Below are 24,781 nucleotides of genomic sequence, written 5' to 3'. Positions count from 1 at the left end.
ATTTTAACAAGTAAAATGCCATTTACATGATACTGCTACAGTGATGGTCACTATGATCAATATAGTTGTGTTGAAGAATTGATCTTTGCAATAACATTGCACTGCGGTTATGGAATTATTGATGCCAATCGGTAAAATTCACAATGGCTGGCTCTTGGATTGCAGTTCCTGTGATTGCAGTGGAACCCTTTTCATAGTGCAAATGAGATACAGTATTGTAGAAATACCCGAAACGTTTCTTTCAGATGAGTCAAGTTCTCGACACCGTGAAAAGTTTGATTGAAGTTTCAGCTGGATTGAGCAAACAGCCACGTACTTGGATGGAGCATGGCCATTCTTCGAAGGTTTCTTCCAGGACCATTGATATCGTGTTACGGAGACATAACTGGAAAGCCCGGTCGCCTCATTCAGTGTACCTGATTATTTCTTTCGGAGCAACCTAAGAAATTTTATAAAATACATTCTCGTACCGTTATAGAGTTAAAAGACTGAATCCGGAAGCATACTCTGTGAATGCTTGAGATGATGCTCTTTTATGTTGCCTTATCATTTCTACTGTTGCAATATATTCCTCTTCAAGATAAATAACCTAACCTTCCTTATTGCGTACATTCGTGAGTAACTGGAAAACACAGACGTTTAGCAAGCAGAAGGCCTCGAACTACGACAAGGGTATTATGGATTTTTTCCCTTTTTTGCTCCGAAATAAATTTTTCTGAAATTTCTGAAAATAATTTCTGCTTCCGTTCGTCGGGGTTTCAACCCAGACTGAACTACCAGTATTAAACGTTTAACCCTTCAGTCGATAATAGGCGCTGAAGCCTCGAGCAAAGATCTTTAATATTTAAATCAAGGTTCTGCTGCTTCTCCCATGAAACTTTTATTGATTAAAAATTGGCATGATCGTATTGTAGAGTTGGAGGAATATAACGAAAAGGGTTTACATATTTTTTCAAAAATTATCTCATAAATTTATATGTAAGAAATTAGGCAAAATATTGCAATTTCCTCAAATTTTGATGGAATGGGTTTATTTCAGTTTTATGTGAATAGTTTTGTCACGAAATAAAATCTTGTATGGATTATTTATTAATTGAAGGGAACAACTTTTATCTAATAATAAAAGAATTTTTAAAAAATTATTTTGTACTTGTGCACTTGTTTTTAGAATTTTAAATAAACAATTTTAGGAAACTTTTAGAGAAAAAAACCGGCATGATTTACTATTTAATTTGTATTAAACGACTTTTGATTATACAAGGTATTACAAGATTACAGGCCCAGTTATCTCTGATAATCGAAGTTCTACTGCAAATATTAAAGAATGTTTATTTATAAATATTTACCTGGGAATATACAAGTAACAGAAAATATAAAAGTTTTCAGCATTTCGTAAAGTGCATAAAATGTCACTATGCGTATTCACAGGAATGCACGGGAAGACATGGATTTTTTTTAATAAGGAGAAGTTTATTGCAAAAATAATTAAATTTTTCACCAACAGGGGCGCTGTAAAAGAAAGTTTCGGAGAATTGGCATTTTTTAAGGGTCTGTGCGATGAGAAATCCTACAGATGTACATTTCCATCTGTTTCTATTACAATTGAGAGTTATGCAACACTTTTGAGAAACAGCACCCTCCTAGCAAAAGAAGCAAGTGTTTCATAATGTAATCTTAACAGCATTATGAGCCCCTTGGCAAACTAGTGTGTTGGGATCTCTACGAGAAACACCGACACAAATGAAATGTAAATGAATTAGTATGGAGCTGCGTATGTGCCCAGCAAGCCCATGCCTTAAGACGGCCTTCTCTATAATTTCTGCAGGATGGAGCGCCTCAGCGTCGGTCGTACCCAGCACCATCTAGGATCGAGATTTGACAATGGGCGTGTTCTCAGTCATGCTTGCTGTCAAGTTCTAACGACCTTAAACTTTGTGACTTTTGGTTATGAGGATACCTGAAGATCAAAGTATACAGAGGTCATGCAACGTTACAGTCCTTATTAAAAGGAGTTACTCTCCATCATACGGCAGAAATTACAACTGAAATTTTCATGGATGCTGGGCAGGGTACCGGCCGCAACTGACAGCTAGTCTCACGAATAGTCACAACTGAAGCGTCACCTGTTGGTGAAAAATGCAAGTATTCCTAAAAAAAAAAAAAAAAAAAAAAAAAAAAAAAAATCCTACTTCTTTCTGTGCATTTGGCTGCTGTGCATACTTTTAAAAATGATTCAATTTGTAGTTAACTTTTGCATCACCGGTATATATTTTTGAAAGCTAACGTATATCTGAAATGAATTACAACATACATAACCTCTCAAAGAAAGATTTAAAAACAGTTCTAACCTCTTTAATGCTTGCGCAAATTCAAAATTTAATAGTATATTTCATAGTTTCTATCAGATACTTTTATCGCCATGCCACTTTAGGATCAAGTTTTTATCCTGATGAAATTGATTTAATTTATGAAATACAATAAGATCATTCTAACTTAAATTAAGTAAGAATCAAAGCAACTGCCACATCATTTAAAAAAAACGATGACTCAACTACTATGAAAAATCCAAAATCTAATTATTTCAAGAAGAATAAGGAGAAATAAAGTAACTGACGCAATCAAAATGACATCACTAGTCACGTCATTACTTATAGTAATGCTGCCACACTCTGCGTGATAAATTTTTTATTCGTTTTCCCCTTCTTTTTAATCACTGAATGCCAAACGCAATTAGCAAAGAATGAAAATACAAAACTAAAAGAAAAGAATAAAGAAGAGCACGCTAACAACTGGCCGAACATCCAGATAAATAATAAGAGGCGTTAAATCAAAACACACTTATGGCGTGTACTTCCGGCTAATTGGGCCATCAAATGATAAGGGAAACGGAAATCTGTGTCTAACAACACATTTTTATCTCCTCTTCTGAAGGATAGCGGCATTTTTTATTTAAGATTTTCCAAGCATGCACGTCGCTATCAAAGTGAACGATTAAAATTTATAGATGTATAATGCTAGCGGAAATAAGGCATATTAACTTCAGGAAAAAGACTTATTCAAAACGATGACATAAATTACTTACGTATATCATTTCCTTGTCGTATCGAATTTTTAAGTTCCATAGTAGAGACGCTTCGTTTAAGTCACTGAAATAAATAAAATGAGAACAAGAGTCAAACATAAAAGCAGTTATTTAAGCAAAATAATTACAAAAAAAATGAAGGTAAATAAATTTTTAAAATAATTCTGAAAGCTTTCGGATTTTACATTACGCCCAAAGGGATGTTTTTTAACTTTTTGTGTGTCATCTTTATTTATTAAAAAGCATTTTCAACCATAAATTCAATTCAACAGCAACATCACAAAATAATTTTAAAATAAGCATATCTTTAGAATTTCTGATACAGTCTCGCGCCCTGGTGAAGAGGAAGCCCATATTTGGTGGAAGATTACGTTATTCACAATTTGATGGCTCCTCAATGCTTCTCGCATTGTGTTATCACAATGCGAGAATCATACATACATTTGTGCAGATGCTTCATTATTTAATTTTCTTTAAATATAACACAGGGCGGAAACATTGGGTGGCAACAATTTGAAAAGTGAAACTACATTTAAAGTTTTCAACGTAAAATGCCAAAACGAAATTAATAGCCCTTCTGGGTTAACGGCCTTTGGGCAAAAAATAATTTTGAGTAAACCTTATACAGTTACTTATTATTTAATCAACATCAAATCATATTTATTAGATGTTAATTAATGAATTATTTACAGCAGGGATCGCAACGCAGTGCGTGGAGCAAGGTAAAGTGTCAGCTGTTTAAATACCTGAAGATATTTGGACAACAGTCAGTCGTAAATGTAATGAATAATCTTAGTAAAAAATTCTTATTTTATCTTCGCTATTTTAACAGTTAGTTAAACTTTGTTGTTAATAATTTTTAACTATTAGTTCAACTTTTGACAAAAACTGAATCTTAATGGCTCTTAGTGACAATACAAGAATAAATAAATTAATTTTCGACTGTTAAAAACATCTGATTTTGCATATAATGAATTATTTTCTGCATGCAGTGAACTATGACATCGTTTTTAAATCTCTTTATAAAAACTATATTACTAAATTTCTAAGTTTTAAAAAGTTTATTTTATATCAAATGCGCAACGTTCTGAAATGAATTAAAAAGGTACTAATAAATTAAAATCAATTATTAAACTTACATAAGTTCGATCATGTCTTCAAATCCATTTGGGCCCAAATCTTGTCTCTTTCTTACGCTTTCCAAATTGTGAAGTGTAAAATTTTGCGGCTGAAATGGAAGAAAAAATCCAGTTTAGTTTTAGAAGATTACTAATTGATAAGCTAATCTCAGGTTTAAGAACAGAATTTACATAACATTATAACATTCTTTAAAACAAAACACTGTAATGTCTAAAAAGAGAGTAGGGAAATTTTTAGTGGAATGTTCATACATCAGTTCACATAATTCGAATGAAGCACATAATTCGAATGAAGCAGAACTATGAAAAAAATGAAGAAAGGGGTTAAAAATATACGATAATAGTTGTATCTATTCGAAACTAAATACAAATACGCGAAAGAGCTAAGCCAAACATTTTATTACCTTTAAAAAAAATAATTTTCAGTGAACAGCTTGTTACTATATACAATGAAGCTCAATCAAAACACTTATATGAAAAAGTAAAATACACACACACATACCAGGGAAAAAATGAAGCTCAGTCAAAACAGTTATATAAAAAAGTAAAATGCACACACACATACCAGGGGAAAAAAAAAATCCCGCTGGAGAGAGAAAAAATGCAGTTCTATAGATTCATCTTCTCGAGTGCACCGCAGTGTGGCAGTAAAGCTGTCTATCAAAAATTAACCTTTAGCTAAGATTTTTGAATAACATTAAATGATATCTATGTATTTTATAGAGGAGAATCGTGGAAATATGTAACCAAAATTTTGTAAAAAATCGATGTGAGAATTTTTTAGACATTTGTCTATTTTTAAAATGTATATTTTTAAAGAGACATACACTAGCGTAAATATAAAAAGCGGTTACAATGACAGACTGACACATTTTTAAGAAGAGTAGATTTCCAAAAAATTAAATTTAACGATAATTTCTGGTCTGGGTGGAAAACAAAAATCTGGCCTTTAAAAAAAAGGACACCTGGGTTAGATTTTTATGAAATGGTTAGATCTTCCCTCTGAAAATAACACCAGTTTTTTCTAATTTAAGGATAAAATTTGACTAACTTAAAGTTTGATTGGTTGATGAATAATGTTTAAATTCCCGATGTGCTGCATGCTTACAGCTTCACGCAACTGAAAATGTGATATTGTCCAATGTTGTCCCTATCGGACAACATTCGAATTGGCCTTCGTTCGGTTATTGCACGGAGTTTAGCTGCCACCCTCGTAGGAAGAATCTAGAGCTATGATATCCTATAAATAACACGAGTTCTGTGGATTTGACAGCACACAGCATGGCAGCAGGTTATTATAATTATTAAGACATAACTGATAAAAATCATAGGCAAAATGGAAAAATATACATAAAGATAATATGGAATAGCAATATGTGTCAAAACAGTCGCTATACATATATATTTTATATAACGATGTGGAGGTAAACGAAAGATCTTCTGTCTCATAAAATTTCTTATATCAATCATAACTGATAGAAAGAAGATACGGAAGGAAAACAGAAACGTGAAAATATATGTACATTATGCAAAAAGGAAATGAACATATACGGAGCTATCTATATATATATAGAGAGAGAGAGAGAATTGAATACGAGTTCGATTGAATGAGTGAAACGCTGAGCATAGAAGAGGTGTTTGCCGCTGTGTTGCTATAAACGTAGGAAAATTAACATCATAGACTTATTTGGAGCAGCCTGCATACGACGACTTCATATGGCTGATTAAGCAGAAGTAAAGTATAATATGATTGAGCCAATTTTATTATGCGTAATTCTGTGACTATTGCTACTGTGACTATTGCTACTGTGACTTCTGCTATTGTGACTATGACGGGTTGACCAGAATCGAGAGGACAATTTTTGTTTCACTAAGTCCGGCTAAATAAGCCATATGCTAAGCAGTTCGTGGAAGCCGTTTTTTTAAGGTGGAATTTCTCTTCTCTACTAACAAATGAGCCTATATGGAAAATAAAGATTTTAACAGTCACTCAGAATCGTGTACAGCGTGCGGAGATTTTTATCCGTGTCTTGAAAACTGAGACTAAACGGTTTGTTTCAGTTACAAAATTCTAATTGTTAGAAAAATTTAAAGAAACATACCTCCCCGTACCTTATGGATTTCGAATTAAAAGCGAATTTGTAAAAGATTTAAGAATATGTTCTTTAAAATTTGTTCAAAGAGTTTCAAAAGTTACAAATATAAACATTAAAAAATAAAATAAAATAAAAATCTGAAAGATTTCTTCAGATCGGTGGCCCAAAATAGTTTGTTAAACTTTTTTAACAAACTATTTTGGGCTTTCGCTGACCTTACAGTCTACAAGTCTGCTATTACACTTACTCCTACTAACACATTTTTTTTTTTTTTTTTTGTCTTTTTAGCTTTATTATTAGGCATCATTTGCTTCACAATTCAACAACAAAACTGCAAAAATTTTTAAAGCGGTATACGTTTAGAATTCTCGTTGCTGCGTTAAGTATTTACATACATTTTCATGTTTTTTTCTTCAATCTTTTCTCAGTTCATCATATCAATGTTCACTTTTCTTACTAAGATGGCTTTACAATTTTTTTTTTTTGTCTTTTTATTATTAATGTTTTGCGTGTTTACTACCTTCTTTATAAATATCATGCTTATGCCACATGAAATTCGATTCAACAGAACTCTAGGAGGAAGAGGCATCCAGACCTGGCAAGCTCGAGTCTCCCTTAACAGAGATAAGCCGCAACCCCTAGAGCGATCCAAGGAGGCAAAACTCCTCGGTCAAATCGGGGAGGGACAATTTTTGTTTCACCAAGTCTGGGTAAATAAGTCACAAAGTCTATGGTGGACAGCAGTGCATCCACCAAGAAAGCATAGACCTTCAAAAAAATTAACAAAAATTTTTTGAACGCATAGTTAGGCAAAAATTCCACCTCAGATAGATTTTAATTTTATAGAAAAACTATTCATTTCGAAGAAGGTACAGGATGGCTCTTCTTAAACACCAAAAATAGTCTGCATATTGAAGACCGGCGCATTTTTCTTCCAAGTAAAATTTCAGAATATTGCAATATTTTATTTTCTATAAGCAGTGAGAATTGCAATATTAAAGTAAAACATTAATAGATATAAATTCACATTTGCTTTGATAATATTATGCGACGAACCACAATCTAACAACCCGAAACTGAATTACATTTACATTACTGCAGAATCTTCTGAGATAAATTTAAGAGGATTAACATTCCGCGGTAATTTCAACAAAAGTTTTCAAAACAAAAGGCAACATATTTTATAATTTAGGATCAACATTTTACATAAAAAGTACTCATAGAAAAAGCAGACATCATACAGAGATCGAATGATACATAAATTTAAGAAAAGGAAAGTATCGTACGGAGGTACACAGATTTTAAAAACATTATCACAAATTGGCATCATCAAATTTCTGGTCAAAATACTTCGCTGGCAATATATCCATATCAAAATATTCAAAGCTACTAAAATTTTGCTACTCTACGGAAAGCACTCCAACAAATGTCTGAAAGATTAATCCATTTTACGACTTCCTTCACTGCTGAGATGAAAATAAATGGTCTTTGGGATATGTTCTAATTGATATAAATGAACTAAAAAGAACATTACTCGGTCTTTAGGTAGCAATTTTATGCATGAAACAGATCATTATTTTTCTTCAATTTTGTTCAAATCTAGAGACTTTCAAATAAATGGTTTTTTGACGAATAATTCAGATATGATCAGTTAAGCTACCTCAAGGATAAATCGTTTGTTTCGGGTTATCATCCTTCGTAAGAGCGAAGGAAGAATCTGCGTTTAATAAAACAGATTTCAGTTCATCTTTATTAGAAGAATCATTCTAGCTTAGTTCTATGCTGAACACTCAGAAAGATATAAACCAATTGTGATTTACTAAATGACAACTGATTTAAAAGCGATTCTATCCCTCTGAATTTTCGCGATTTGGGGGAAAAATTATGATTTGTCTAACATCGCTTATCTAAAAAACAAATCGCTTGATACGTATTTAATCAATAATATACTTTTAAAGCAGCCATTTTCTTTTTCAACCTTTTAAACCGTTCACTTAAATAGATTCTTGTCATGTTGACTTAATTTAGTAAAAGAAATTGTCAGTCGATTGTTTTAATGTAACAAAACTGAGAGTAATGCAAATAACCAGTTTTATTTTGGAAGAATCGTTTCAAACAGTTCAGAAATCTTCACAAAAGCGCAACAAAGAATATAAACGCAAGAATGTTGCTTAGATTTCAAAATAGAGTTTGATAAGATTTATTTAACGCATGGACCTAATTGTGCAAATGAATCTTCAATTTCTTTGCTTCAATCTTACAGAAAAATATTTTTTAAATGGAGCACTGTATATGAAAATTCATAACATCCTTTTTGTTGGGTAAACTATCGTGGCTGCAGTGTTTCGAAAGCCCGATGTCGCATATATTGGTAAGTAACTAGGGGTACAACCCGTATATCTGATTATGTAAATAAATGATAATGCTATCCCTTCAACTGATATGGCGTTACATACGCAAATGATTCTGCATATTTTTCAAAATCATAAGACCTAGAACGAAGACTTGCAGGAAAAAGACATCTTATGTTCATCGTTGTATTGGAAATGGATCTTCCGTATCAATACTAAAAAACACTCTATACTACAGAAAACACTGCCTCACTATCAATGATCCTATCACTTTGTTTTAACCAAGCTCATACAGCAATTACACGGTTGGCTATTAAAATTGCAGCACTATAAATGAAAGGATGTACATAAGTAGCATAGCATGAAAACAAAATGATTAAATTTGTAAGCAGTTTTGGGGTTCACAGAATTGCGAAATCAACAGAAACAGCTACCACCCCATCAGCTACCAAACGCCATGTTCCAATAAAATAATGCAAGACGTGTTGCACGTCGTGTTCTGACTTTCCTATTCGATTGCTGATGTCCCTTCACGCACGGTCTCCAGTTCTATCATCCACTGAAAACATCTAAAGCAGACGACTGCAGTCTCCTCGAACCCTCCAGACATGTATACGGCCATCATAATACTGCACGTAGAATGGGGCCTAGTGTAAAAAGACGACATTGTGCCACTCCAGCTTTGACGTTCGGCGCAGCAGAGTCGCCGTCACTCTATGTGGTGCATTGTCAAGGGAAGCCGAAGTATAATGGTCGCCGTGAGGGTAGTTCACGCTACTAAAAACGTCGACAAACCTTACGAGCTGATACTGGGCTTGCCGCAAACATGCCCATTTCCTGACTAATGGTCCGTTATGTAGCTGTACAGTTTTGCAAGGCTGACCTCAAAATATGTTTATCCTCTCGGGCGTTAATCAGGAAAGAGCGTTGAGATCCTGCATGCCGTTCAGTATTACCCTCAGCAACCCACTGATTCCATATTCTTATGACAGTGGTTGAATGTCGACCAATGTGACGGAACGATAATCCACACTCTCGATAGGTAACCATTCTGCCTGTATCGTATTCCGACACTTTCTGGTAAGCATATTTTCCTCTTATTTGAGACATAACACGATATTCTGAGGAAACTCCGACCATACAAAGCGCTTTCCGAATAAGAAATCCACTACACAACTTTTCTTTCATGCAATGCTTCAGATGTCTTTGCTCCCTCCTGCACCGTCTAAATACGCTGAAATAGTACTAATTATTTGCATACCCCAACTTCTTCTTCCTTTCATGTGATTTTGACATTCGTCAGATCATTCCTTCCTGGTGCTGCAATTTAAATGGCCAGCAGTGTATAAGCATAATGTATATCATTCGAAATAGCTCTTTTTTTTTTTCTTTTTTTTTTCTTAATTTGGAAATTCAGCAGCGCATTTACTTCATTTTCTCACTATTAAGAACTACCGAGATTTACGGTTAACAAAATGAAAATATATTTTAACTATTGCATTAAACTGAATAAATATGTCTGAATTGTAACACATTTCTAAAACACATTTAAGCAACTTCTAATATTTTCAAATTTGAAAAGGAAATTCTTTCCATGGGATTTTTTACACTATATTTATTATCTTCATCAATAAGAAAAACGGTTAAAATGAACATATGCTGAGTTATTATTTTAATGAATATAAATTGGATTATTATTTCCACTAACTAACAAACCACCATTGATATTCTCTTCTCTTTAAAGGAACTTTATTATTAAAAATTAATTTTGTGTATTATGAGAATAAATATTAAATCACTCCATTTATTATCAATATTATCATTACGTACATTTCAAATTAAGTGCCATGAAGGAGTTTAGTGAAAAACTTAGTAGAATAAAGTTATAAATTCCAAATTATATTCTAATAATAATAATACGAGGATGGAGAAGTGTATAATTCAAAAGCGCATATTTTCCGCATCTTAGCTGCTAATTTATAGAAAGCTTATTCTCAACCTACATATTCACATACCCTCTAATCCAAGATTTGCACTGCAAACTACCTTTGCAAAATGAGTAGCACATAAAAAATATCGAATAAAAACCGGCCCTCTGAAATCGAAAATAATAAACATTATGAGATAAATAACTGCCTTCAGAAGAGTCCTCTTCGAAAAGAAAAATTACCCAAATCAACAAAATTGGCTCCTATGAGCAATTACAGAAACAAAAGCCCCATTTCATCATTCTCTAATGGATTCACTGGGCATCAGAACATTTTAGCAGAGCACTTAATTATCCTCAGGAATGTGTAGAATCTCATTCTAAATTCACTAAATCAGTTGCAGAGAAGAAATAGGCATAAAAAATTGTTGTACACTAGCAGTTCGACTCGATTTCAAAAACCGACGAAGATGATGCCTGCTTGGGACTTTACCTATGTTTAACATAAATGCAAATTAGTTTTACTTAAGAAATCCTTCATGAAGACATGCTTTCTCTTATACAGATAGCACTCGAATGCTTTGCTATAACCCAAATACTATAATCTCTAATCATGAAATAATGTTTGGAGCACTACAGCTTCAGATAGGTAGTATGCGAGGAATACGCTTGATGGTATGCATCTGATGTCCAACCAAAAGTACAAAGCTTGCTTTCTTGACGCTAGTACCTATACTTGAATACATATTCTGTCTTCAGAAAGAGACTCTAGAGACAATCTTACTTTGCTGGGATGCAGGCACTGCTTGATAAAATGACATTTTAAACTGAAATGAAATAAAAAATACCGCAAGAAAATTTTAAATTAGACAAAAAACAACGTTTGTTTGAGTTTATTTTGTATCAAACTCTAGTGATTTTAAGGGCAATCACAAAAATCAGACACAGGCTCTCCAAGAGGAAGGTGTTTTTTTTTTTTTTTTTCTTTTTTTTTTTCTTAAAAAATCTATGCAAACTAAAATTTTTACAATCAGAGGTGCTATTGGTCTTGAAACTCACTTTTCGTTTGTCTAATTTTCGTACTAGAATCACTTGTGCCACCAAATGATATCGTGATTTATTATTTTTTAGTAATGAAGTAATGAAGAATTGATATGTATCAATGCTCCTCCCATCGTGGAAAAAAGACGGCACTTAGAGCTAAAGAATTTTTAATACACATAGTCTTCCACGAAATCGATACGTAGTCCTCCTTGACACCGAATTTTGAAATTTTTTTTGACTTCTTTCATATTTTCTACAAATTTAACGAGTTTTTGTTCAACAAACGCAGTGATTTGAAAGCCAAAAGTGGCAACACTGATCGGAATAGAACATTTTTATTTCCAGGGCGCCAGACTGTTGCCATTCAGCAAAATATAAGGTATTTAGCTTTCAATTTTAATCCACAAACTCAGTTATTTGAAAGTAGTATGTCGACATTGCCTCAAATACAATACTTATTATCTCCAAGCACAGTATGTTGCATTTCAGTAAACTGTAAGATATTTAACTTTCAAACTGAATCTTTCTACTGCTGAGTAAGAAAACCTAGTGACTTAAAAGCAATAAACGCTGTTTTTTTTTTTTCTACTTTTTAATCTGACTGATTTAAATAAAAATAATTTAAATCATGAGATGTCCAACTAGAAATAATAAACACTTTTATAAAATAACACGAGCTCGATTCATTTAAATTGTGACATATTTTCTTTTCTTTTATAATACTTCTTTTAGGCGGCTAGCTTCCCAAGAAATAATACAGCGAATATTGGACGAAATGAATTGCAGTCCGTAACACTCTATCAGGAATTCTAAAGGTATGCTGTTTCTAAATATTTTTCGATTTTATTGTTGAATATCATGTGGCGTAAGGGCGAATCGCAATGCTTAACAGTAAAGCTAAAAGGACAATTTTTTTCTTTTCCGCAGGAGAAATTTCTTAGGAAACAATTTTCATGAGTAAATTCAAGAAAAGACTGGTAACCTACGAAGTTCAGCGAAATAATAAAAACCTTAACAAATTCTCTGGTGGGACTGTAAAATCTGAATCTTCTTTCTTCTTTTTTTTATTTATTTTTTAATTTAAAAAAATTATTCTAATTTTATTTTATTTATACATTTATTTATAATTATTTATTTATTTTTGCCCATTTTTAAACTAGATTCGTATATTTCTAATGAATATTTTCAGTTTTTAATCAAACATAAGTATTAGAACGAGATCCTTTACTCAGAAGTTTTCCCACTTAGATATGTTAAAAATAAGATTTTGCAAAGGGAAATAAATAGGTGAAAGAATTCCAGAAAAAGTAGAAAGAAACTATCTTAATATAGAGATGAGAGAACGCAAAGTATTCTAAAGGCAGCTTCATTCGTAGTCAACCTCAGGAATTTGTGATAAGACTGTTGACATCATTCCGCCCCTTAGGGCTTGCATCTTTTTTTTCACTGCGCAATGTACATGTGTTTCGGAATTCCTGTGGTTTAATATTTTAATTTGGCAGGTCAAAATTTATTTCACATATTTTAAAGAGAAGCAAAAACTTTCTAAATATTTTTATATTCACATTTATTGACATTATTAGTTTATTAACAATCTAATTATTACTAGGTTTCATTTGATTCGGTAAAAAAAATTAAGAATTTATTAACACCGATTTTAATAAATTATATAGTTACCTGAAAAATGAAACGGAACATAAATCCGAATCAAAAATTTTTTAACTTTTTTAATCTATGTCTGATAGTCTATTACTGCATGTATGAAATACTATCTCGGTTTTCAGCGATATTATTTAAGGAATATGGCATTCGGAGGTCTCTTTCTTTCTATTCCTCAAATTCAACTACATTAAAAAAACGTATGTTAACAGATTTTGCATGCTTCAGCATCGCACGTATCCTTCATTACAAACATGGAGATTTTTATATTTATTGGTAATGATCCTTGCTAACTATTGTACGAATAACAGATGATATCGAAAGGGGAGTACGCTATTGTGCAAGGTTATACATCGAATGATGTAACGCAAATCACATTACATCACTTTATATATTTTAGTCCTTCCACGAATAGAGCTCAAAGATGAACTATCGACATTTTAAGGTCTTATCCGTTCTGCAATTATTGGAACTTAAATAAATGCTGTAAAAGAATAGACACAGGTCAATCAAACTAAGGAAGTGATTAATTGTAAATTTCTCTTTTAATATATTTCAATACAGTGTTTTAAGAAAAAGGAAGTTGTAAATAATAATGTAAAAGTTTATAACATGCAAAAATAATAATAAAGATATATTTCTTTAAAGGTTTCTTTAGAATTTTAGTTTAAATACATAAAATAAATATATCTTTCCAAGTTTTATTCAAGCTACTTGGAAATTGCTGACCCGCTTTTAGTTTGGGAATGGAGAAAATTATCTGTTTTACTTCTTTTTTATACATATGTATGAATATTTGTAACCACGTTAGAATTTCGTCTCGCCCATACCTAGTTTGAATCTTCAAGAATGTCGAGAAACAAGTTTCTCATATGCCAAACATTTGCGAACAAACAACTCATGCAAATTTTCTTTCACAGTCACATAAAAATTCCAGAATTTTTAAGAAGTAAAATGAAGGGAATGGATAGCACTTAAAAATTGAAGTAATTGGAGAAAATGCTTTTATGAAACTTCCTATATTCACCTTTTAATATTTATTAAAACATTCCTGTAAAGAACGTTCGTAAACTTCTTTTTTGTCTCTGAATATAGGTAGCTATTCGTTGCTTGTTCACAATGCTGAATTGCGGAAAAGAGGGGAGGGAAACTTCATAGAATGAGTTTCAGAAGGCAGTTCTGAAATTAATGATTTTTAAATAAAACAAGAATCTGCTTAAAACTAATTCATCAGGTTTAGCTACATGGGTATTTGAAAATGATTCCAACAGTTTATTTGTCAGATAATACACTACTTAATTTTCTTAGAAAATCCTCTACGATCCAACCTTGCCTAAAGCACGAAGCCACATCATTGGCCAAGTGGTTAAGATAACTGAATACTTGTAGTTCGACCTGATTTGGGTTTGAATCCAGGTGAACGGGATGACTGTATAACATATTTTCGTGGTTTTTCTCCAGCATATCGTGATTACCAGTCAGTTTTCCTCAGAAAGCCCTCCAAAAAGGCATTTTTCCTCTTAGGCAATTGCTTAGTAGCTTTACCATAGTTAAATTATCTAATTAAAGCATAGTTCTTGCGTACATTACTTTAATCAATTAACCAAGCGTTCGGTTATTCTTTTTTTCACTTTTAATAGCTCTTCTATTTTGTTGATTGATTCAACATCCATGATATTTTTCTTCTTAAAAATTTTCTAGAGCAGTTCAAAACAGAAATATGATAAAATCAAATTCCGAGTAAAAACCTTTACCTATTACGTTTCTGGTATTGCTATCATCTCAGTTAAAATAAAGAATTTCAGCATTTAATTAATAATAATAACAACAACAAAAATGCGATATCAAACTTTTAAACAAACATTTCTTCTAAATTTTCAAATGACTTCTTAAAATTTTTTCGATGCTCGAAATGTTGTTAATAAAATTTTATTTCATTAGTTGCATTTATATAGTGCTACATTTCGGATGTATATATAATAGTTAATTATTCCGAATGCATGTAATGATTACTTTACATCATACTCACTTCAGCTTTTTATCATATCAGCATCTCTAAGATTTAATTTTTGCTAGCGAGAAAAAAAATTCATCACGCAATTCATTATTTATATCATATTTGTAGTTAATAAAAAGAAGTTAACATGTAATCAAAGAATGACCTTGCGTGATACTATTCAAGGCCATATTTGTTAAATGTTTAACTAGTATTAAACTAAACTCTCTCTCTCAGAGTTTATTCAAATGAACCTAAAAGCAAAACTATTAGTCAATAGGGAGCCAATCACTGTCTTTGTTAGTTTGTTTAAATTCAGTTAAGATAACAATCTCGAATGCAGATTGTCATGTGAATAATACGTTGTTTCAAAGTTAGATCGTTAAGATACTTTCGCACAGTTGTTAAAGCTATCTATTGCACAAGGAGTATGCAGTATACTAAATATTAGTACTTTTTTATTATAATATAAAGCTAGCATATAAAGACCAAAATCAGTAGTAATAATATCAAATTGTTTTTACTTTACTGTATCGTTTATATCAGCGGTTCTCAACCTTTTGACTAACGCGTACCATGAAAACAAAAACTGAAAATCTTTAGTACCACCACTATAAAGTACTACTACCATTACCACTCTTGAACAAAGCTCAGATCATATAAATTTACGTGTGTTAGAGAAAAAATTCAATCAGCATGTTGGGGTTTTAACTTTTGAATTTAATAATTAAAAATACTTTCTTTGTTTACCACTTATTTTTCTCTTGCCCACCACCAGTTGAGAATCCGTGATTTATATCATTAACATGCTATTTATTTCCCACCAGGTGGTGCAAATATAAGTTGATCCAAATGCAGGTAAACGTTTAAAATATAATATGTATTTCAATCGATATTAACTCAATTACCAAAGTTATATTTCTTTCTGAAGGAAATTTCTTAGTACACAACGTTTTTAATTCCTCTTTTATTTTCAAGATGAGGTTTCACCCATACAAGAACATAAAATATTGCATAATAAAGGCTACGTTTTGCAGCCATGATTTCCGAACATAATCTGAAGAGGGACAAAAACATGTCGATAATAGTAACACCATTTCTTCAAAAATCATTAATAATATGTGCCGTTTCACTTTTCAAGTTGCCAACAACATTAGATAATTTCTGCATATTTGCAACTTCAGGTCCCCTAAAAACAAAAATCGTTGGATTAACCAGCTATGTGCCTTGGCTCCGGGCTTTATCTTCATGTTCCAGATATTCTGCGTGGAAAACTAAATTACAACTCATTACAAGCTAGCTACGCGGATGACACCACTATAGCAGTCAGATCAATTCAACCTAAGCTATTAACAAACTGTAGGATATTGTTTAGAATACTGGGCATTGATGGACACGGTGGAGAATTTCTGTCCTCAACAACAAACAACAAAGCTACTATTAGTTCGTCGCAAAAGATCACAAATTATAAATATTCAGCCTTTATATCCGTCCGGAGCCCAAGCGGGGACAGCAGCTAGTGACAGTTATCTGGGGGTGTTTCACTTGCAAAGAATTTTAGGCTCAGCCTTTGCCAGGAAAGGCCAAATTTACATCGCCATTATAAGGCTTATTAGGTGCTGCGTGTTTCCAGTCTAGACAGCCACTACAAAAACTTATTTGAAAAAGCTCCAGATTGTGCAAAACAATATCCTTAGACAATTACTGGAATGCATTATTATATTATAAAAAAGCTCTTGCACAATAATTTAAGAATTGTTTATGTAGTTGACTATCAGCAGGAGTGCAATGAGAAATTCTTCAGTAAAAGGCATATATTGTTTCAAGGGCAATTTATTCGCCTCTTTAACGTCTGAGATCCTCCCTGAGAGCTTTAAAATCAGAATTTTAATATTTAAGGCAAGCTACATTCAGCTGTGCTGCGATTTTGCAAATGACATGCATTTCATTCTAGCTGAGCGAATATAAAGACTGTGATCGAGATGTACGATTAGTAAGGCATTCATCGTATTTAAAATATTGCGGGAAATACGTGATGCACAACTTAGTTGTGCCTTTGGTATCAAATATATTCAAAGCAAACAATGTACAACTAACTATTCCCTCCCATCTGAAAGACATAAATCTCTTCTGCGACACACCGCATTACATTAATTTAATAGTCTTGAAACGAGCACAACGATGGTCAGTCGCCTTGATAACTTCTTTAAAGAGGTCCTTTCTACACGACTCTGCGTTCCCTTGTGCTCCTAAAAGTCGAAAGTTTGCCTGTGGGAGACCCTGGAGAGGACAATACCCTGGAAATTTTAAATCTTTCCTTCAATGAAAATGTTCTTGAAATGTTAGCATTCCAGTTGGGTGACCACATGAAAAACTGTATCGAGTTACTTATGTAACATCTAACAGACTTGATTGACTTTTAGATGGGCACTTTAAATTTAGTTTGTCAATGGGACAACTGCCTTGAAGAATGCAGAAATGTCTTCAAAACAGAATACCAAAGGTATTACTTCTCGTGGCATCTTCGAACGAAAACTTCTTGTGCGTCCTACATAGGGACTACCCAACCTTCTTATGAAGTCATATATGCTTATGATCTCTTCTGAAATGCTTAACTTTAATAATATTTAAAGCAGTCACAACAGCAAAATTTTGAAAACTAAAATGATATGCTTAATGATTACTTGAAAGAATTCCAATGATTGCAGGAAATCGGACAGATAATCATTAATTTGCAAGTCCACGTATGTAAGAGCGTGTTCATAAGATTTTATGCACTTTGCTGTTTTCACAAGCTTTTCGTAAGATTTTATTATAGACAAAAAATAAAAACGAAGGAAGCAACGCATAAGAATAAAATATTTACCTTTCCACTGATAAGAGCTTGGACTGTGATGACTTGAGCGGGCTTCGAAAAATCCGCCACTTCCCCGGGCAGAAGGTACCCGATGCCCGGGTCGAACCATACCAAGTCTCCCTGTTAAAAAACAAGTTAAATTGTAAAGTGATACTACATTAAAAATAAATCTAGTCAACGAAAACAAGCAAAGAGGGGGAAAAAACTCCCGATGTTTTAAAAATTAAACCTATTTATAGATACAATATTTGGACATTAATTTAAAAACAAATCATTGCGTCAGTGTTAATTTTGGAAATCTGACATAACTCTCTTAAAAACTAATATGAGTAAGCTTATATGAGTAATAAATGGAGTTTAAAATGTGTCGTTTTTATACGAATATATCAAATTAGGTTCATTCCGGTCGGATACTTCAACATGTACGAAGTGTATGAGACAATCTGAAAAATATGAAAAGTTGTATATTGTTACGAAATGCCCAGCCGCGGTAAGATAGCTTCTCCGCAAGGCGGGTTTAGGATTGCCATACTGGGGGCGAAATCTCCCATTTGGCGACATTATCACCGATATGCCATAAAACGGATGGATAACATTCTGAAACAAATTCTTACCGGTTTGGCGCAGAATGTTCTCGAAGGCAGGCCAAAAGCTATGTAAACTCTGCCTGGACGCGAAGTACTAGCAGTCTAGTGTCGAGATGCCTCGAGAGCGTGCCTCGATGAGACTATCGATTGGAGAGTCTCGAGAGTACGTTGAGTTCCGAGAACGACCGAATCGAGTACGGAGCTGTACTCTAGTGCTTTGCGTGGAGCTATCCTACCGTTATAGCCTGATAGCTGACTGCTGATTGTTTCAGCTGTGTTGCTGATTGTTTCGTCGTGTTTATCGTACTTTTTCGACGACTGTAAACGTGTTTTTGGAGCTGTCCTGAGTAATACTGGCTAATAAACTGTGTTTTCATTCTTCATCAACTGTTGTCGTTAAATCACTGCAAACCCACGAACCCGTAAGAACGCAACAATATTAATGTGTAATTATTAAAGCCTTACTTCTCCTTGTCAACAAGATGAGCAATTAAAATTTTCACGTTTCATACATATAGAGAAGTAAAGCAAAAATGACAAATAATTTTTATTAAAGTTACGAGAATATTAGTTGGAGAGTAAAATGTAAATATGCAGCCTGGTTGACAGAAACAAAACCATCTTACTATCAACGCATATAAGAACTGAAGAAACACCTTACGATTATTTTGAATGAAGAAGGTCAGCGCTTTATTTATTTAGCATGGCTAATCAACTCTTTGAAGTGCATACGGAAAGCTAAGAGAAGGAATTTTTAATAATCTCCAAATAAAGCAGCTTATAAGCAGCATATACACTTCATAAATTAAAGGAATATGATTGAATTTCAGGCCTATTAGTATTTCTTTGGTGTCAAGACCTCCTTTGCAAATATAAACTAGAGACTATTCTCAATTAGTAAATAGAGAAAGAAAGGAAAGGGAAATGTTCTCCACTTTTAGTAAGACTCAATAAACAGTCCTGAAGATCTTTTTTAATTCGCCGAATGATTCAATTATGTGTGTGAGACTGAATTTGAAGTAATTACCTATGTTACATTTAAAATGTATCAAAAGTTTTATTTACCAATACCAAATGTATTACTTCTGTATTAAAGAAATTATTATTCTGTATTAAAAAAATTTCTGTATTAAATCAAGTATTAAGAAATACTTGATTACTTTATATCACGTAATACATAATATAATTATAATAATTAATAATTTTAAAAACTTTCTTAATTTCATGAAAATTTGAATTTATTTACAATTTAGTTATTAAATTATAACATGTCAGATTTAAAGAATATTAATGAAGAGATTTTTTTAATATAATGTATATTAGCACCCTTTTTTTGCTTTAATATAGTGCATATTAGCACCCTTTTGTTGCTTTAATATAGTGTATATTCGTGTTTCATTCCTACGTATAGCGGTAATTCAAAGGGGTACTGCTCTCAGTCCACCTATCCAAACTACGTTCAGTCATAAGGCTCACAGGGGCTTACGCAGTCACAAGGGCTTACGCGTCACAAGGGCTTACGCAGCCAAGGTGAAACTTAGACAATCAAAACAAAACAGAACAGAACAAACTTAAGATGACTGATGAATATAAACTCATCACATCTAACATCCACAAAAAAGAAGGAAAATAATAACTCAAACCAAAATTCCGAATTCAGTCTTACTGCTATTTATATATTTGATAATTTTCTCTGCTACTGTGTTTAATTTTGTATAATTTTTAAAATCGGTTTCTAAGTCGAACTGATGATTCCTCAGAATATTCTTAGTAGCTAGAAAAATCTCGATGAAGTGAGCATTATTGCGCTTAATATTACAAATTTTAGAATTTTCATTTTCTTGAACTTTAAATCTAAATAATTAAGCCGGGAACAAGTACAAGAATCTGATTTACATCAATAATTCTTCTCTTCTTCTGATTAATATCAATATTTCTCATGTTTCTCATGTAGTTTCTCATGTTTCCATGTAGTGGTAGTTTTTTCCGCGTTTATCCAATGATCAATAATTTTTCCTTTCATCAACGTAATAATTCTTCTTCTACAATACATCGAATTGTTGATTTGCTTGTCCCAGGCCAGCTTCTTTTGCCAGTGTGCCCACCCTCATTTCCAGCAAAACACACGTAGGCCTTAATCCAATTTAAATAAATAAGTATGATTTTCACTCAAAAACTTAGTCACTTAATCAGAATATTATCAGAATAAGGATTGGAAAACTTGTGAAACAGACAACGCATCCAAATATATATAAATAGTATGTCCATAAACTAAATTTTCTTTTCTTTTATCCTTTTCAAAGAATAAAAAATGGACCTCAGTTTGGCTTGATAAACAATATTCAGCCTATCAAGTCTATATTTTCTATTTTCAATCTCGGTTTCAAAAAAATATACAACGAAAGCATAGTGTATTTTGGAACGAAAGCATACTCTATCATATAATGAAAGCATAGTCTACCGTAGTCTATTTTGGAGCCATCCGTGTATATATCTGTTTTTTCAATGTCCATAAAATTTTTATGAAATGCGATACTCGTATTTTCTACAAGATGAATTTCAGTGTTATTAATTGTTCCAAAAACATTTAAAATATCAAGTCCTCCCATAGAAACACTTCTTAGTAGAAATTTATTATAATGAATTTATAGTCCAACGAGAAAGGAAGAACAACGAACTGAATAAAACTAGTTCCAGGTTTGAAATCAGAGCCACAAACATATCCGAAAAATTGTGTAACCGTAAAGACTACTAAGCGTTTTGAAGGGGAGCAAAAGCATGTGTGCTCGCGAAGAAATCGAAACACGGATCTTCCAATTTACTAACTGAAATAATGGATACGCAATTCCTCACATATTAATTTTCAAAGTACCAGCTTGTATACTGACCAGTATACAATTATAAACAAAACTCCACTATATTTTAAGCTTCCATAAATGTTAAAAAACCATTGCAGGTGCTAAGAAAATAAACTTCTAAGACAAATTTCTGCAGCAGTACAATTGAATATGCCTGTTTTAAGAAATTTTCCCCATTGCTCTTATGAACTTAGAAATCGTTTTTACTCAATATGAGAATTCAAATAATGTTTTTAATTATCTAGTTACAGAAAAAACTTTGCAAATAAAATTATAATGCTATATACTTTCCGATTTGTTCATGTTTTTCAATTCATAACGTAAAACTATTCACAGCAATATTGTTTACATTTCCATAACTGTTAACCATAGAATTATATCCTGAAATTACAACAACGGAGGCATTCCATATTATATTTCCAAACAATTCACGCATAAAGCGAATTACAATTATGGTTACAGATGTTCTACTTCAAAAAGGGCATTCATTTAAAGTATTCCGTATGTTTCAGAGAATAATAAAGGTAATAAACATTCCAGAACGGTTCTTCTTGCATTACTATAAACTACTGTATGAGCCCAAAGAAACAAAAGACAATTTTATTTCTGGTTATTGATATATGAGCGAGCCCAGAAGAACAAAAGGCATAGCTTAATTCTATTTTTATAACTTTTTAATGAAGACTCAATAAATGATCATTAATAAAAATATAAAATATTTTATTACTTATAATAAGGAAGGAACTGTAGGTCATGTTCGGCCATTCTTGCGCAAACTTATTCTTAGCAACCAAACTATCTAAATGATGTTAAATAGCTTACTAATGCACATTTTTATCGTTCTTCCTGTTCATTAAGTTTTCTGATCATACGTATCTAATACGAACATCATAACAGTTTTTCCTAAGCAGTCCAATGACTGCAATCAAGTATTTCGGAAATAAGTTCCTAAATTACGCGTCATTATAAAGTCGCATCAGTTCTAAATAAAGATAGAAAACACTTCCATAAAATAATTTGTGCTAATGCAACAAAATGAATTTTCTCCATGAACAAATATTCACCGACAAATATTTCTTAGTAATTATTGAAAATGTTTTTGAAATTGAAATGAGCGTGTAAATAATCCAAAAATGCTACTTCTTTTAATTAAAATTTTGACTCCTGAAAAATAATAACAATTGAAGTATTATCGTAATTACAAAAATTAATTCAATGTGCTTGAAAGACGTTCAAAATTCTGTTATTCTGCGCTCAAATATTACAAATTCATTCGGTAAAATATTAGTCATCTTTCAGATAATTATGTTATGTATTGTTTAAGCAAAATGTTATTGATTTCACTTTGATAAAATTTTAAATCTATTGGAATATGAAAAACGAAAGTAAGAGCTATTTTATAATAAAAAGTATTAACTTGTAGGTTTAAGAAAGAAAGGATTTAAAAAAAAAGATACTTGTATTTTTTAGTAGAGCATTACACTGTTGACCTCAAGAATCTAAGAAGGTTAAACAGGGGTAGTTTTTTAACTAATTATGACACAATGTAAACCATCTACCAGTGGGGAGAGATCAGATTTCCAAAGAAAAAACTGTTACACATGGGGAAAACGCAAAAACACCCCTGGAGGCAGCTCTTTTGTTGAATTCGCATGCAAGTCCAACAACCAATTTTCAGCAGTCTTATTCAATGGGTCATTACTGAGCTCCGTTGAACACGCTACATGGTGCATATTTTTGATGCACGCTAAAAAGAGAAAAATGTCCTCTTTTTCTTCTTTTTTTAAATTAGGACGTCGCAAATAAACTCGTGGTTAAAAAGAAAAGCAAAAAACGCTAAAAAAAAAGGTACAAATGTGAAAAGGGGAGTTAAAACGTTAAATTTACATATGAGGTAGGGGTTGTATCACCGATTGCAAATAGGCAACCAAAATTAGCATAAAAAGCAATCCCGTAGTCACACTATAACGATTTCAAAAGGGGTATGCCGAACCTATACATCAGTTCGCAAGCAGCTATAGTTCTGTGTAATCCGAGACAACCAAAGCGGAAAGCATGAGCCGAAGACGTTTTGCACAATGAAACTCGTTGAAGGGCTATCGGGATGTTTCAAACTAGTGCAAGACAATCGGCTGTTTCGAGAGACAAGAATATCAAAAGGGATCAAACCGGCAGATGACGTGGGTCTGGATGCCAGAGGATTCCCACAAAGACAGGCGATCGCCTCCTGTTGCTATCTGCAAGACGCCGTAGATCACTAGCAGCACAACAGCTGGCGTCGCACCTCTCTGCTGCTGCAGGACGGCCCATATCTCGCTAAATTGTGTCGCTTCGACTGCATGAAGGTGAACTTTACGCCCAACGACCAGTGGTCTGTGCTCCTTTATCCCCATCGCATGTCAGAACGCGACGGAATTGAGCCCGTGAATATCGCAATTGGACACCATAGCAGTAGGGCCACGTATTCTTTACAGATGAGTCTCGATTGAACATCCAGAACATTTCCCAAGGTTATTGATATGCCAAGAGGCAGGCACACGCTATTGGGCGATAAACATCTCTGCAAAAGAACACTACAGAGGAGGAGACTCACTTGTATAGGCTGGGATAACAACGAACTGTTTCACCGACCTGTACGTCATTCCTGGTAGTTCCGTCGCAGCCTCTCTAGTGTGTCCTTTTATTCCTGCAACGGGTACTGACGTGATATTTATGGATGATAACACACGACCACATAGAGCTCGAGTGATGCGGAGTTATCTGGAGATTGAAACCATTCCATATCAGCAGTGGCCTACTAGATCAGGGGCACCTGAATTCCATAAAGCATATGCGGAACATATTGGGACGACGGATAGCATGTCGCAGTGTGCCGCTAGGTACCCTCTACGAGCATCGACATGCATTACTAGAGGAACAGGCATTACTGCCACAACAAGCAATTAACGACACTATTGCCAGCTTGTACCGCCTTTGTCAAGCATGCGTTTCAGCTAAAGGGTATCATACCCGTTATTAGCGTGTTGTTTCCATTGCACTTTTTTCCTACCCATTTGGTCTTTCGAGATGTGATGTTCGTAATACATATGTTTTTGCTTCACTATTCGCTATGTGCAGTAATAATGCCACACAAACCTCTTGGTTCAATTTTGCTCATATCTATTAAATAGTCTTTGTTTTACTGC

General features: G+C 33.1%; 2 protein-coding genes across 2 annotated transcripts in view; one reads left to right on the top strand and one right to left on the bottom strand.

The window, feature by feature from the left end:
* Positions 1–24,781, top strand: part of LOC118194703 (uncharacterized) — a 195,126-nt gene that overhangs the window by 2,429 nt on the left and 167,916 nt on the right. The gene's annotated exons all lie outside the window — the stretch shown is intronic.
* The window catches only part of Myo10A (unconventional myosin 10A), a 388,389-nt gene that overhangs the window by 252,897 nt on the left and 110,711 nt on the right, over positions 1–24,781 (bottom strand). The window contains exons 3-5 of the mRNA XM_035365884.2: positions 18,161–18,271; positions 4,222–4,310; positions 3,083–3,146 (exon numbers count right to left, since the gene is read on the bottom strand). Coding sequence (XP_035221775.1) covers positions 3,083–3,146; positions 4,222–4,310; positions 18,161–18,271 — 264 coding nt within the window. The remainder of the gene's footprint in view (positions 1–3,082; positions 3,147–4,221; positions 4,311–18,160; positions 18,272–24,781) is intronic.

Source organism: Stegodyphus dumicola, chromosome 9, assembly GCF_044657685.1.
Source record: "Stegodyphus dumicola isolate Sdum_Otavi_A_Nest chromosome 9, ASM4465768v1".
Classification (NCBI taxonomy): Eukaryota; Metazoa; Arthropoda; class Arachnida; order Araneae; family Eresidae; genus Stegodyphus; species Stegodyphus dumicola.
The sequence above is the reverse complement of the archived record's forward strand: the minus strand, read 5'-3'. Positions and strand labels throughout refer to the sequence as shown.